The sequence below is a fragment of the Saccopteryx leptura genome, chromosome 7, assembly GCF_036850995.1.
Source record: "Saccopteryx leptura isolate mSacLep1 chromosome 7, mSacLep1_pri_phased_curated, whole genome shotgun sequence".
Classification (NCBI taxonomy): Eukaryota; Metazoa; Chordata; class Mammalia; order Chiroptera; family Emballonuridae; genus Saccopteryx; species Saccopteryx leptura.
Genome location: NC_089509.1, coordinates 92,908,323 through 92,922,484, shown reverse-complemented (window position 1 = coordinate 92,922,484; position 14,162 = coordinate 92,908,323). Strand labels below are relative to the sequence as shown.

The window sequence follows — 14,162 nt, the reverse complement described above, 5'->3', positions numbered from 1 at the left end:
TTTATTGTTATATTTTAAATGTTTATCCCTGTGGGCTGAGAAATAAAATATGCTAAGAGAAGTTTTCCTTTGGACAAGGTATTTTATTCAGACAATAAAATACTATTTATTGAAGGTCCTTGTCATTCTGGAGCAATATTAGAGACTAGATAGAGTAAATAAGGCATAAAACTTCTCCTCTTACATTCAGCAAAAAACAGCACAGATGGAGCCACAACGCAGTGGTGGGCAAAAGTAGGTTTACAATTGTAACACAATAAATAATACAAGAGTTAATAAACAATAATACAAGAATAAAATTTCATGTACTCATAGCTATAAACACCTCTGTAGAAATCATGTAGCTCATGTGTATAACTAACAAAATAAGCCTTTTTATGTTTTAATTGGCTGTGATTTTTTTTATTAATTACACAAACAATATTATATGACACGTTCGTTGTAAAACTAAAATGCCTAAGCAAAAATTTTTTAAATGAATTCATTATAATGTCCTCTACTCCTTGACTACTATTTTGCAAAGGTTAACAGTTTAGTGAGTTTTCCCTCAAACTCTTTTCTCTGCATGTATGTACGTCTTTACTTTCTCAATAGAAGTTATATTATATTTACTTTTGCTTTTTTCACTTGACAATATAGCTCAGACATTGAGCAATGTCATCTTTTAAATGTGGCACAATATCTCACAGTATAAATGTACCATAATTTATTTATTGGTATATAATTAAGTTGCTTCCAATTTTTTATTGTCATAAAAATGCTTTGGTGAGTATCCTTAAAACAAATATCTTTGTACGCCTATGTGAATATATTTGTAGAATCTCCTAGAAATTGAACTCTCAGGGTAAAAATTATGCATATCAAACTTTTGGTTGGTAACTGCCAAATTGTAGCTCTTTCTACAGCACAATTCCCATTACAACAGATTTTAGGGATTCTCAAAGTGTAGTCCCTAGACCAGCACCTTCAATGTCTCTTGGGATCTGATTAGAAATGCAATTTCTGCACTTCATTCTTGATATACTTAGCTCCACCAGTCCCACCATGCCCAACCCCAACTAGCCCTGGCCACCCATTGTCCCCCTACGCCCGGGCAATCTGCTTTATTCTGTCTACTTATTCAAATATTAACTGTATTCAAAAACACCCTCAGAGATACCCAAAGTAATATTTGACCAAATATCAATGCACCTTAGTTCAATTAAGTTGACATATAAAATTAACCTTCATATACACTGAATCAGAACTCTGGGTAGGAACTAACAATAGTTTCTAACACTACCAAGGTGATTCTGATATATGCCAGAGTTTGGGAATCACTGCTCTAGAGTGATTGGGACTTTCTGGCTACTGAGATTTGTGCTTGGAGTCATGGGGAAATGCCCTTTAAGAAGCCACAGCCTCGTTGGATTAGTAATTGATCCGACTAATTAATAACCATCTCATTGGCTAGCTAGCTTAGAGAAAGGGTATTGTTATCAGGAATTGAGGAGAAATGGGTTGTGTTTCTTCCCTGTTCTAAAACTTTATCAAGATCAACTTGATGCCTTGGCTAAATAGCTCAGTTGGTTAGAGCATTGTCCTGATACACCAAGGTTGCAGGTTCAATCCCCAGTCAGGACACATACCAGAATCAACCAATGAATGCATGGATAGGTGAAATAGCAAATTGATATTTCTTTCTTTCTCTAATATCAATGAATAATAATAAAAATAGTCAGCTTGAGAACTTACAGGTACCTTCTCTAAATAACTCTCCTGTTTGTTGATTTCAGACCCACAATCTTCAGTAAACACAGACCTGTATCATGGAGCTGAGCGAGTATGCAGGGCCTTTTCAGCTCTTGTTGATCAAATCACCTTGCCCAACTTGAAGTGAAAAGAAGTCCAGTCTCAAAGGCCTCTCAGGGTGATGACAAAACGTATTTTCAAAATCTGTACTGAAAGAAGTAAACCTTCTACCTTCTCTCTCAATAGTCTTGTTTGAAGCATGAAGAAAAACTGTTATTTTTCAGTCTTACCTATGCGTCTTAGTTCTTTAGAGTAAAGCCCTTGGGAGTGAGGGATGGTTAGAGAACCGGAAAGATGAGGCGGAATTCAATCCAGATGTGCCGAGTTTCCAGTAGGGCCCAAAGTTACTTTAAAAACAGTGAAAGTAATACTCAAGCAAGTGCTCTACAGGAGTTCATGCAACTGCTTCTTCAAGATTATTTAAATTATTGAATTAAGGACCTAATTTTTTATCTGATTGCTTTTGCTAAAGAATAAGCTTATAAAAAACTAAATGCACAGAGACACAATTGGGTGCACACAGAACTGGTGAAATCTGATAAACTGGTTTGTACCAGTTTTCTGCTTGTATGATTCTACTAAAGTTCTGCACGATGTCATAGAGGGAAACTGAATGCAGTGTATATAGAATATCTCTGTGTTATTTCTTACAACTGTATATAAATAAACAATTATCTCAAATTTATTTTTAAAACATGAATGTTTCCACTAAGACCCCACATCTAATGAGTTTGGTCAAAGTACCTCTATGCCTCTTTTCTCTGTATGTATATATTTTAGATAGGGTATAGATGCTTGACTTAATAATGTCCAACGTAATAACTAACCATTTTTACTTTTAGAACACTTTGTTTCTGAGCACTTTATATGTACTAACTCATTGAATTTTCACAACAAACCTAGCAAGTTGATATTTAATAAGTAAACTGAGGCACAAAGAGGATTGGTAACATATCCAAAGTCATTTTGTCAGGACTTAAAGAAGTTGAGATTTAAACCCAGCTCTTGAGCCTGTACTCAAACCACTGCTTTGTACTTTGTGTAAATAGATATTGTCATGATCACATTGTTTTATCTGTTATCTTAATGTCTACTCCACGTTACATTCAGAGAGGCTTTGAGTTTTTGTTTATGTGATCTATAATTTCTAGTACTGTTTCCAGAGTGAAGTTAATGTCCAGTTAGATAGAATTAGAACTGAATTCCCTGCTCAGTCTCATCTTAATCTTTTTTGAATTTGCCATTCAGCTCATCAGAAACATTTTATTTTGGTTTTCTTGCTCAGTGTATTCCCTCTCCTTACATCATCCTAGCTTGTTCCTTACAAGTTTGATGGGCATGCCCAGAGCTTCAGTCAGCAAGCGGCAGCCCGCGGGCCACATCCTGCCTACTGCTGGTTTGGACAAGCTAAGTGCTAGGAGTGTTTATTGCATTTATTTTTAAATTAAAAATAATATGAAGAATAATCATATTCTGTGGAGTCTAATGAATAACGTGGACTTACAAGCAAAACAGAGAAAGACTCATACATAGAGAGCAGGCTGACAGCTGTGGGAAGGGGGGTGTTGGGAGGGTGGGGAGATAGAGCTAAATAAATAAATAAATAAATAAATAAATAAATAAATAAATAAAACTCGCGGACCTGGAGAACAGTGTGGTGGTTGCCAGGGAGGAGGGGGAAGGTGGAGGGAGGAGGCCAAAGGAGGGGTAAACGATGATGGAAGAAGACTTGACTTGTGGGGAGGGTTGGGTGAACATCCAATATGGTGTACAGAGATGTGTTGTAGAATTGGGCACCTGAAACCTGTGTAATGATGTTAGCCAGTGTCACTCTAATAAATTCAATTTTAAAAACTTTTAAAGAATAATTATTTTGTGACACTTGACAATAATATGGATTCAAATTTCAGAGTGTATAAACAAAGTCAGATTGAGACATAGTCACGCTCATTATTTATGTATTGTCTCCAGTCGCTTTCATTCCATAAGGCAGAATTACTGGATGGTCCACACAGCATGGAGTATTTACTATCTGACCCTACACAGAAAGACTGGGTGGCTCTTGTTGTGTAGACCTCAGAAAGATAGAGTGAGGGGCGGGCATTGCATGAATTGCAAGAGTGGCTTTATTTTAACAATTTATGAGAGGATATGAGTGTATGTGATGGTTTTTAAGAATATGATTAAAAGCATTAGAGAAAGTAGCATGAACGCAAAGCCATGACCCCGTGTGGAAGTGGGAGTCAGAGTGGCAGCTGCTGACGAGCTCATTCTCCTCACCAAGAAAAGCTGCGGCGGGCCCTCCCCACGTCCTTCCCGACTTGCTTCCCCGACGGGTAGGGCTTGGCTAACCCTCAGCTGCAGCTGAGTCTTCTAATAACAACTCTTTAGTAAGAATTTTAGCTTCTAGAGGGTCCTCAACTTTCAGTGAAAACCTTACCGGGGCTTCCTTTGGACCTGGAAAAACCAAGTGGACTGGTAACACATCTGAAATTCAAACTGGTTGTCAATCATCAGTTAGAATAGAAGGACTGGAGAGATGAGAGTAATTACATGAGACAAAAAAAGCAATGTGTCCAGAAAGTAGATAACTTTGCTAAGTGGACTTCTCTGTCATGAACCTCTTTCAGGCCTGGCATTTTAAGGGAAAAAGAATTTTTTTTAAGTGTGAGGAGAAAAGATAGTAAGACAGACTCCCGCATGCGCTCCAACCCAGATCCGCCCGACATCCCCCCTCAATCCCTAGTTTGGGGCCACACTTGAATCAATCTGAATCAATCAAGCTATTTTTAGCACCTGAGGCCAAGCCACTCTTACCAACCAAGCCATCCTCAGCGGCCGGGGGCTAACGCTCAAACCAATTCAGCCACTGGCTGCAGTAGGGGAAGAGGGAGAGAAGGGGGAGAGACTGGGGGGAGAAGAAAATGGTTGCTTATCCTGTGTGCCTTGACCGAGAATCGAACCCAGAAAGTCCATATGCTAGGGTGGTGCTCTATCCACTGAGCCAACTGGCCAGGGCATAAGGGAAAAATTTTTATGAGTAATTTTCTTAGAGCGCTGTTCATTTTATTTTTAGCTTGCTTTTCAATGAAAAGTGTAACCAATTACAAAGTTTTAATCAGACAAAAAAATATGCTGATTTGGAAATAACATAATGCTATTTAATCGAGATTGGATTATCATTGATGGTGACATTAAATATTGAAATAAAGAGACTTCAGTAATACTACCTGTGGTCCAGAGCTTTTTATTAACTTTGTTTCCATTGGAACAGTTCTTTATTTAGCAGTTTGTTTTGTGTTTTTTGTTTTTCTTTGCTTCATTCAGTTCAAAATATTAAAAATTATTCTCTCAAACTTGATTTGGGTATCATAGGTCATCAGTAACAGGAAATTATTAAACATAGTCCCTTATATGTCAGTGCATAAGCAATCCAGTAGGTTAATGGCTTGGAAGTCATGCAATGTATTCAAGTTAAATGTTTGACATTCTGCTTCATTAACAATGTCATGCATCTGAAAACAAATGCTCAAAATGATTACAAAGAATCTGAGTCTCCCTCAACCCCTGCTCATCTTTGAAAGCCCCTTTAACTCTTTCAGGGATGATCTGCCAGTAATGCCACCCTTTGAAGGAACATGCTAGCAGCCTGCAAAAATGAAACTAAGTACTCTGAATGTGGCTTAATATTCATCTCTGGACATTTCCCATCATTTCAAGTAAATAGATGGTCAGTAGTCAAGAACAGTCAGGATTTATATTCCCAGATTTGTGTTAGCTCTGCGGTTAGGTTTCTTTTTTGTTTCCAGGTCACTGCTCACTTTTCCAGTGAACTTAGACCCACTCTTGGGCACGTGCATGCTTAGAAAATCTTCCATCAACTCCTTTTTCTTCAGGGGAGGGATTTTTAGTGGCTGAGAATATGCACCTAAAAGTAGAGAAAAGGAACACATCATTAAGTTGCCATTTTTTTCCAGGTTAATTAAATATCAATTCATTGCTTTTTTAAAAAAAATTTGCTGTTTCTGCCACTCTACTATCCAAATTCACTGCAGAGGTGTATATGTACATTTGTGCTTCTGCCAAGCTTTGTGTCCTATACAGTCTAGTTATATATTTAAGTAAATGATACTAAATACATGTCCTTATTAATATGTATTAAGATATGTTTCTGATTTTTAAATGGTAATTGTATAAACTTTAATATAAAAATACAAAGTAAAAACTTTAAACCACCCTTAACATAATCTTCCAGAAATAACCATATGCTTTTTATACCATAATTTAGTTTACTATTACTCTATTATGAGACATTTAGGCTTTTTCAAATTTTCTGTTACTATAAATAATACCGCAGTGAAGAGCCTCATACTGTATCATTAGTTACATCTCTGAATGTCTCCTTAGAATAGATTGCTAGATGGGTAATTTCTGAGTATGTTCCTTAAAACATTTCTTGGAGTAAAGCAGAAAATCAAGCATTTGTGAACCTAATTATTTATGTATCTGAAGCATTTGCCAGCTAGTTAGACACCAATTGCAAACATCATCAAATTATAAATCTATATTTTAATTTCTTTATCATAGAGGAAAGCAAAGCCTCACAACTTTTAAAAGAACATACGAACTCCTCAGGCAGGCAGGGTTTTTTTCCCCCTCTCAGTGGCAGAACAAGGTTTGTTAAAGGAACAGGACATCATTTTTGACACAAACAAATATATACTTTAAAATGTCTTCATTTGCATTGAAATGTTTACCATCCATGAGCTGATCACAATTCTGTTAATTTTCTTTGCTTTTTTTTATTCAGTGAGAGGAGGGGAGGCACAGAGATAAACTCTCGAATGCACCCCAAACCAAGATCCACCCGGTAAACCCACTAGAGGGCGATGCTCTGCCCATCTGGGGTGTTGCTCCCTTGTTAGCAACCAAGCTCTTCTTAGCACCTGAAGCAGAGGCCATAGAGCCATCCTCAGCAGCAGGGGCCAACTCATTCCAATGGAGCTATGGCTGCAGGAGAGGAAGAGAGAGAAAGAAGCGAAAGGGGAAGGGGTAGAGAAGCAAATCGGTGCTTCTCCTGTGTGCCCTGACCAGGAATAGAACCTGGGACATCCACATGCCAGGCCAATGCTCTACTACTGAGCCAACCTGCCAGGGCCAACTCTGTTCATTCCTATTTGGGAATTATCAGCGTACTCTTTCCTTAGATTAATTAACTTCTCCCTCTCCCTCTCCCTCTCCCTCTCCCTCTGTCTTTCTGTAATCTATCACAATTTAGTGGGTAAGCCTTGGTATACCAGCCTCATACCTTCTAGATCAAGGGTCAAGAACCATTTTGGCTGAGGGAGCCATGAACACCACATATTTTAAAATGTAATTCCATGAGAGCCATACAATAACCTGTGTATGTTAGGCATTATCCAATAAAAATTTGGTGTTGTCCCAGAGGACAGCTGTGATTGGCTCCAGCCACCCACAACCATGAACATGAGTGGTAGGAAATGAATGGATTGTAATACATGAGAATGTTTTATATTTTTAATGTTATTATTTTTTTTAATAAAAATTTGTCTGCGAGCCAGATGCAGCCATCAAAAGAGTCACATCTGGCTCGCGAGCCATAGGTTCCCGACCCCTGTTCTAGATAGTTCAGCATTCAATTCTTAGCTCCTATCTTTCCAGACTAAATAACAATGATCTTTTGAGTTTTTTTCTCAAATAGTATCTGTGGTCCTCAGATTTTTTGGAATTCTCATTTCATTTCTGGACCTCCTCTGTTCCTGCTTATCACTGTTACGAAGAATCATGATGTCCAGGTCAGCCATCACCCAGGTCGGTAAACTGTCCATGGGGTAAAGCTCTTCCAGATTCTTTCAAGACTTAAATACATGCCTTTTGTATTTCTTTTTATAGACTCACAGAACATTATAACAGAGAACCCAAAGAGACTTTATGGGTCATCTAATTTTTCCCATACCCCACTTTTTCAGATGAAGAAACTGAGGGCTAAATAAGTTAGTTACTTTGCCCACTTACATAGCTACTTGACGTCTCCTGCTTTTATATTTGTTGATCCAATTATAACAAATATGATATATTAACACACAAAATCATACAGGAATTTTATGTTTTTAACAAATTATGATTTATAGCAACATTTCTCAACTGTAACTATTTAATTCAAAGACATCAAAGTAACAAGAACCTTTCACATATTATACAGGCACTTATTTTAGTTCTTGCTTTTTGTTATGATGTGATTTCCCTGAGAACAAGAAAGGCTAACACCTCTTCACCCTCATTCTCATCCCAACTTAGAATCATGTTAATCCCCCGAAGACTAGAGGAAAAATTAGTACAGAATATGCGCAGGTACATTCAGGGCCAGTTGAGCCACTAGAGATTTAGTCAAGGCTCTTGAAATGACTCTCCATGTTCCTGCCACAATTTTACTTTTAGACATGGTGTCTTCTTGACCCAAGACCCTTTTTGACTATAATTATACAAACCAAAAGGAAAGTCTTGTTTTCTGATCTGCAAACAGTTGCTAATGTCAAATGTTAACTTCAATAAAGTAAAATGTTCACACTTGTTATTTGCATAGCAACTCCAGCTAAAGTTTGCAGACCAGCTGGGTCAATAGCAACTCTGTAGCAAGATGAAGGAAGTGGCTTCCAAAGCTGAAGTTAAAAGACAGAAATGCCATGTTAAATGAAGTGTGCTCAAAAAAATAGTCTCCGACTATTCTGATAGCCTTGTTGCAAGCAAGCAAACTGAAAGCTGTTTCAGAGGAAGAATATATATAGTTATTTCCATGTTCAGTGAGAATACAATTATTATTTTAATTTATTCTATAGATACTTGAGTAATTTAAACTGAATGCAAAATACAAAAAAATATATAAGATTTTTATATGATAGCTAAATGTGCCAGGAATGAAAGAATGGGCCCTACATTGCAAATGAAAAAAATGTACAGTCCTTATTGATGTTGATGTTTTGGTAACCTCTGTTTGAAATATATCTTTTCACATTGGTAACTGACAAAGACACACTCTCTTTGTATTTCTAGTTTAGTAGTTAAGCTGCCGAACAAAGATTTCTGCTAAAAAATAAAATGGTTTAAGTTACAATAACACTTGTTAAAATAATAAATTTATCTACAAATATCAGTGGATTATCTGGTTTTACAGATCAGCAAATCATGAGCATTTTTGGTCACTAAGGCTCAAACAAACTAGGTATATAAAGGCGCTATAATATCTTGGGAAAGGGTTTATTTAAAACTATTATTGCTAACTGCTATTTCAACAGATCATGGAAATATATAAGAATTCTCACAATAAAATGTACACATGCAAAAACTAGTTGTGTGTTTTTCACTTGGGCATAAATAATTCTTAGAATCACTACCACTCACATAACACTTGCTGCAAGCATTGGCAGCTCATTAGTTGAAACACGACCGAAAAAGGAATGAAAGGAATATGTCCCAGGCTATGGTATCTCTCAACTTAGAATAAGGCTAATTCTTCCTCATTCTAATTCTATTAAAGGTATTTCTTCTAGTGCCCCTAGAGAAGACTGTATTTTAATATAATATTTACTTAAGTGAAAACCTTGAAATTTATAAGACATTCCAAATTATTAAATATTAATTATTCAGCTTGCTGGAAGTTAATTACTTGAGATTTGTTTAAAAAGTAATGAGGAGTAAATTTGCAAGCTAGCCAATTTTTCTACCCTTTACTTCATAAACTAAGTACATCTCAAGGAGTCATTCCATTTACAAGAAAGCAGTGTGTGTGTGTGTGTGTGTGTGTGTGTGTGTGTGTGTGTGTGTGTGTGTGTGTGTCAAGAGTTTATGTGCATTGTGAATGTTCCCCAGGCTTATATTCAAATTTTCCCTGTTCCATAGCAAGTAAACACAGGTTATGATCCAATGTTCAGGCTAATGGTAAAGAAAACAAAAACAAAACGAAAATACTGTTAATTTTCGGCATCCTTTTATAATTTTATGTTGTATTTTAGACTAATACTTTCTCCTTACTTGATTCCTGGCTTTTCCTTGCTGCTATTCACATGAAATGTAAGAATGAGAATAATATGTTAAAATAAACAACTAGTATGAAATACAAGAGAAAATACTATCTATCTTCTTTTTTTTTTTTTTCATTTTTCTGAAGCTGGAAACAGGGAGAGACAGTCAGACAGACTCCCGCATGCGCCCGACCGGGATCCACCCGGCACACCCACCAGGGGCGGTGCTCTGCCCCCCAGGGGGCGATGCTCTGCCCATCCTGGACGTCGCCATATTGCGACCAGAGCCACTCTAGCGCCTGAGGCAGAGGCCACAGAGCCATGCCCAGCGCCCGGGCCATCTTTGCTCCAATGGAGCCTTGGCTGCGGGAGGGGAAGAGAGAGACAGAGAGGAAAGTGCGGCGGAGGGGTGGAGAAGCAAATGGGCGCTTCTCCTATGTGCCCTGGCCGGGAATCGAATCTATCTATCTTCTTATCACTTGTATGCTTTTGGGTTTCACCCCTGAGAGGAATATCTATGGCAATGGATTCTTCTAAGCCATTTCCGTCTCCCTCACAATTCAACACATCCATACTTGATTGACCCTTTTAAGACTTGGGACCTGGGGTTGACCACCTTGTTCTCTCCCTGTGTGTTGTGGATGCACTGCTGAGGTCTCTTCCTCTCCAGCCAACCGCCTCCTTCCTAAGCCATGGTTCCTGGAAAGGATGCAGTCCACATAGATGTCCCAGAAGAGTTGGGCAAGATCCCAAAACAGTGCCCCGTGCTTCAAGTTCTCAGATGACTTCAGGTAGAACATGAAATCCCAGAAATCTGACACTGTATTGGAAATTCGAGGCTTCCGCATTTCCAGAAGGAGCTTTGAGGAAGACTCCCAGCACTGGGGATCAGCTTGGTTAAGAGCCAGCAGGTCTGTCTGGCTATAACAGAAGAAAGGGGACACACAGCACATTCCCACAATGAGCAGGAAGCAGGTGAAGCTCGCGGGGCGGTAGATCCCTCCTCTGTTTCCAGGATCAGCCATGGCCCTGAAAATGCACATGATGGAAATACCTCATATGAGTCCTTGCTTGTGCTCTACTCAGTAAAGCAAATAATTATGCCTTTAAGAACCTTGGCTCCAGCATAGGAGATACACCACTGTCTTTAGGGAAAGTCTTAGCTTTCTCCCCATGTCCCAAGCCCCGTTCCATCTAAAGTGACTCATTGTGCCCTGAATGGATAGCTTAATTGGTTGGGGCATTGCCCTGCAGCACAGAGGTTGCTGGTTTGACCCCCAGTCAAGGCACATGCAGGAGCAGATTGATGTTCCTGTCTCTGTCCCTCTCTCTCTCTTTCCCTTCCTCTCTCTAAAATCAATAAATAAAAAATTTTAAATAAAATAAAATGACTCATTGTCCAGCTAGGTAGTACAAAGCTGTATATAAAGTATATAGGGACAATGTAACATGCATTTCTAAGATGTGTTTTTCTATAAGATGAATGAATAAATATGGGGTTTTTTTCTAGTACAAAGGAATATAGTTTAAAAGAGTATTAAGTGAAAATTTAAAATCTTGTTGCATGACTTTTATTATTCTATAATATCATAATTTAGCTTAGCTATTCTGATAAAGGACTCCCATGCAATTAAGAATTTTAATATATCTTACTCTTGAATGTTTTCTTATTCAGGGTGACTTTGTTTTTAAAAAGCATAAAAATTGTAAAATGTTGTAAATAAAAATGGACACAAGATAGTGTGCTTAAAAGTATGTGAACAAAGAAACATATATTTAACCCTTTAGAGTAGACATCAACACCTAAAATGTTCTCTAATTCTGATTTAACTTTCATAAAGATGATGTCTTATTTCTCTCTTCTTGTTATAAATCGCAAGAATTTTAATGAAAATAATTTGCCTCTCGTTTACCTGTTCTGGTTATCAAACCCTGCTGTAGTAAAATCAAGGCATCCATATACCATGTTGAAATTATGCTACACTTGAGACAAGTGCAATAAAAAAATGATGTCCTTAAAATAATAGTAACTTAAATTTTCCCATTTTTTAAAAAAAGGTTACCTGACTCTTTGCAGACAATACAAAATGCAACTATTTTATAACACTAATGTATGGAAAAAAAACAGGAGGGCTTATACAGCTAACTTTCAACTTTACCTTATATGTCCAAACCTTTTATAGATGTTAGTATTATGAAGACAAACAGGACACAACTCATGGAAATACATCTATATTGAATTGAAACATTTAATTATAAGGTCATTTATATAAAATCTTTTCCTTCTGCACAGCAACAGAACGTGTTGAGATACTCTTAAATTGATATTTCAAAAACCATCTTTGAACATGTATGTCCCTGTTTTGAAGAGGTATGTTGAGATACAAGATTACTCAGAAATGTTCACGTTGTATGTCATATCGTTTACACAAGATCTCCACCTGTACAAAAGTATATTTAATATGTCCTCTTCTAAACTAAAATATCAAAGCCGAGGGGCCCCAAAGGTTGCTTTTATTTTAGGGGACAAGTCCAAGGTGCCCGTGCTAAGTTGAAGACAGAGGGCGGGACGCTGTCCAGCGTGCTGAAGTTGGCGTTGTCTGGGTCTCCCTGTCTGCTCGCGCCACACAGCGCTCACCTTGGCGCAGTTAGGTTCCCTTAAGGAGAGTCCCCCTCGAACGTGGAAGTTCCCAACCCTGAGGTCCTCCGTGCTCCCGCTGCAAGCCCCGCATTTGAGCTCGATGCGTCCCGTCCCCGCGCCTGGCCTTACCCTCCTTGGAGCACAGCTTCCAGATACCTCGGTGTGCTCTTTGTGCCCCACTAGCCTCCTTACACCCCGCCTTTACGCACAGGTGGCAGAGGGTGCCCCTCCGCACTTACCTGCTCAGCTCTGTCTGGATTTCTGCGAATGCGTGGAGAGAAAACGCCAGGCTGCTGCCGGAGCGAGTGAAGGTCCCCAGGATCAGCGTCCTGCAGGCTATGGTGCCTCTTTTTAAGCAGTGGGAGTGCTCCGCGCCTCTCCAAGTCTACGTCAAAGCGCCGGGAAACTGCCACCACCCTTCGCCCCCAAGTCCGTCTCCCACATCCTCTCCCCTCCCTCACTTGAAGATCTCACTTCAGGAAATAAGCAGGCTTTGCCACACACACACCCTCATTGACCGTGACCCACGCCCACCCTCCACCCGGCGGAATCGAGCCTTTGTGCCTTTCCGCCCTACCGCGGGAGGCGTGTCGCTGAGGGCAGCAACTGGAAAGTTGGGACCCAGCCCCGCGTCGGTCTAGGAGCGAGAGGAAGTCTCCCGATTTCCACTCTCCAGGCGGGCCCTGTTGGAGAATAAAGAGATGTGAGAGACGACCGGGATTCTTAAAGTCGGAGAAAGCACGTGGGCGCCCTCCGGGAGGCCAGTAAGGGCTGCAGGGAATAATGTGCTTCCCGGAGACACCCTTGGTGTGAATTTCTCGTGCTTGCCTGTGGTTCTGGTAGGGAAGGAGAAAAAGATCCCTGGGGCAAGGATGTGGGTACGGGCGTGACACTGCTGGAAGCTCCCTCTGGGGACAGGAGATTCCTTCCTCTTCAGGCTCTGTGGCCTCGATCATCTCAGGAGCTCTGGTTGTTACTGGCATCGTTTGAGTCAGCCCACCCCTCCGGATTCACAACTGGGTCCTTGTTTTCCAAGAAGAGAAAACGGATGGGATTGGCCTTTGATTCTGGACTCACGGCTAGTTAATATCTTAGGCTGAGCTAGAGTTCTATCACCCCTTCAGGGTTCTGCTTACCGTTAGCATCCATCCTAAATGAAGTATTTCCAGCCCAGAGACCTGAGGCAAAAAAGTCCTACCTTTGCAAATGTTTTTTTGCAAACGTTTTGCCCCTCACCTCAAAACCCTTTAAGCATCTTAAAAACCACTTGTTGTATCAATTTAACTGAAGACTCCTGTACCAGCTCAGTAGTATCCATGGTTACCTTCCAGAGGGGGCACCAGGAGGAACCAGACTTACAAGGTTTACTGAAGACATAGAGACCCCGCCCCTACTCAAGTGATAAGAAGAGCTCTGGAGATGATTCCTGAAGGGTTCTGGGCTTATTCTCTTGCTCTGAAACCCAATGAAGTGTACCTCTGTTTCTCAATTTGTGAGCTGGACATATTAATGCCTGTTTTAATTACATCTTAAAGATATGGGAAAAGTTAATAGGTGAGGTCTTTTTTTTTTTTTAATTTATTGTGTTTACATAGATTCTAGTGTCACTCCAATTGCATCCCCCTCCCCTATTACCCTCAACATATCCCTTGCCCTCCTCCCAACAGCTCCCTCCCCACTTCCCTTCAGGT

The 14,162-nt window shown here is 39.5% G+C and overlaps 2 protein-coding genes across 2 annotated transcripts in view; one reads left to right on the top strand and one right to left on the bottom strand.

Moving 5' to 3' along the window:
- DYTN (dystrotelin) overlaps nt 1-1,879 on the top strand; it is a 57,027-nt gene extending 55,148 nt beyond the window's left edge. The window contains exon 12 of the mRNA XM_066346356.1: nt 1,776-1,879. Within this exon, the coding sequence (XP_066202453.1) occupies nt 1,776-1,879 (104 nt within the window). The remainder of the gene's footprint in view (nt 1-1,775) is intronic.
- Nucleotides 1,880-5,546: 3,667 nt separating this feature from the next.
- FAM237A (family with sequence similarity 237 member A) lies at nt 5,547-10,855 on the bottom strand. The gene is made up of 2 exons (XM_066346507.1): nt 10,447-10,855; nt 5,547-5,719 (listed from the first exon to the last, which is right to left on the bottom strand). Exons 1-2 carry the CDS (start codon nt 10,853-10,855, stop codon nt 5,547-5,549), a joined length of 582 nt encoding a protein of 193 aa, XP_066202604.1.
- Nucleotides 10,856-14,162: the final 3,307 nt, after the last annotated feature.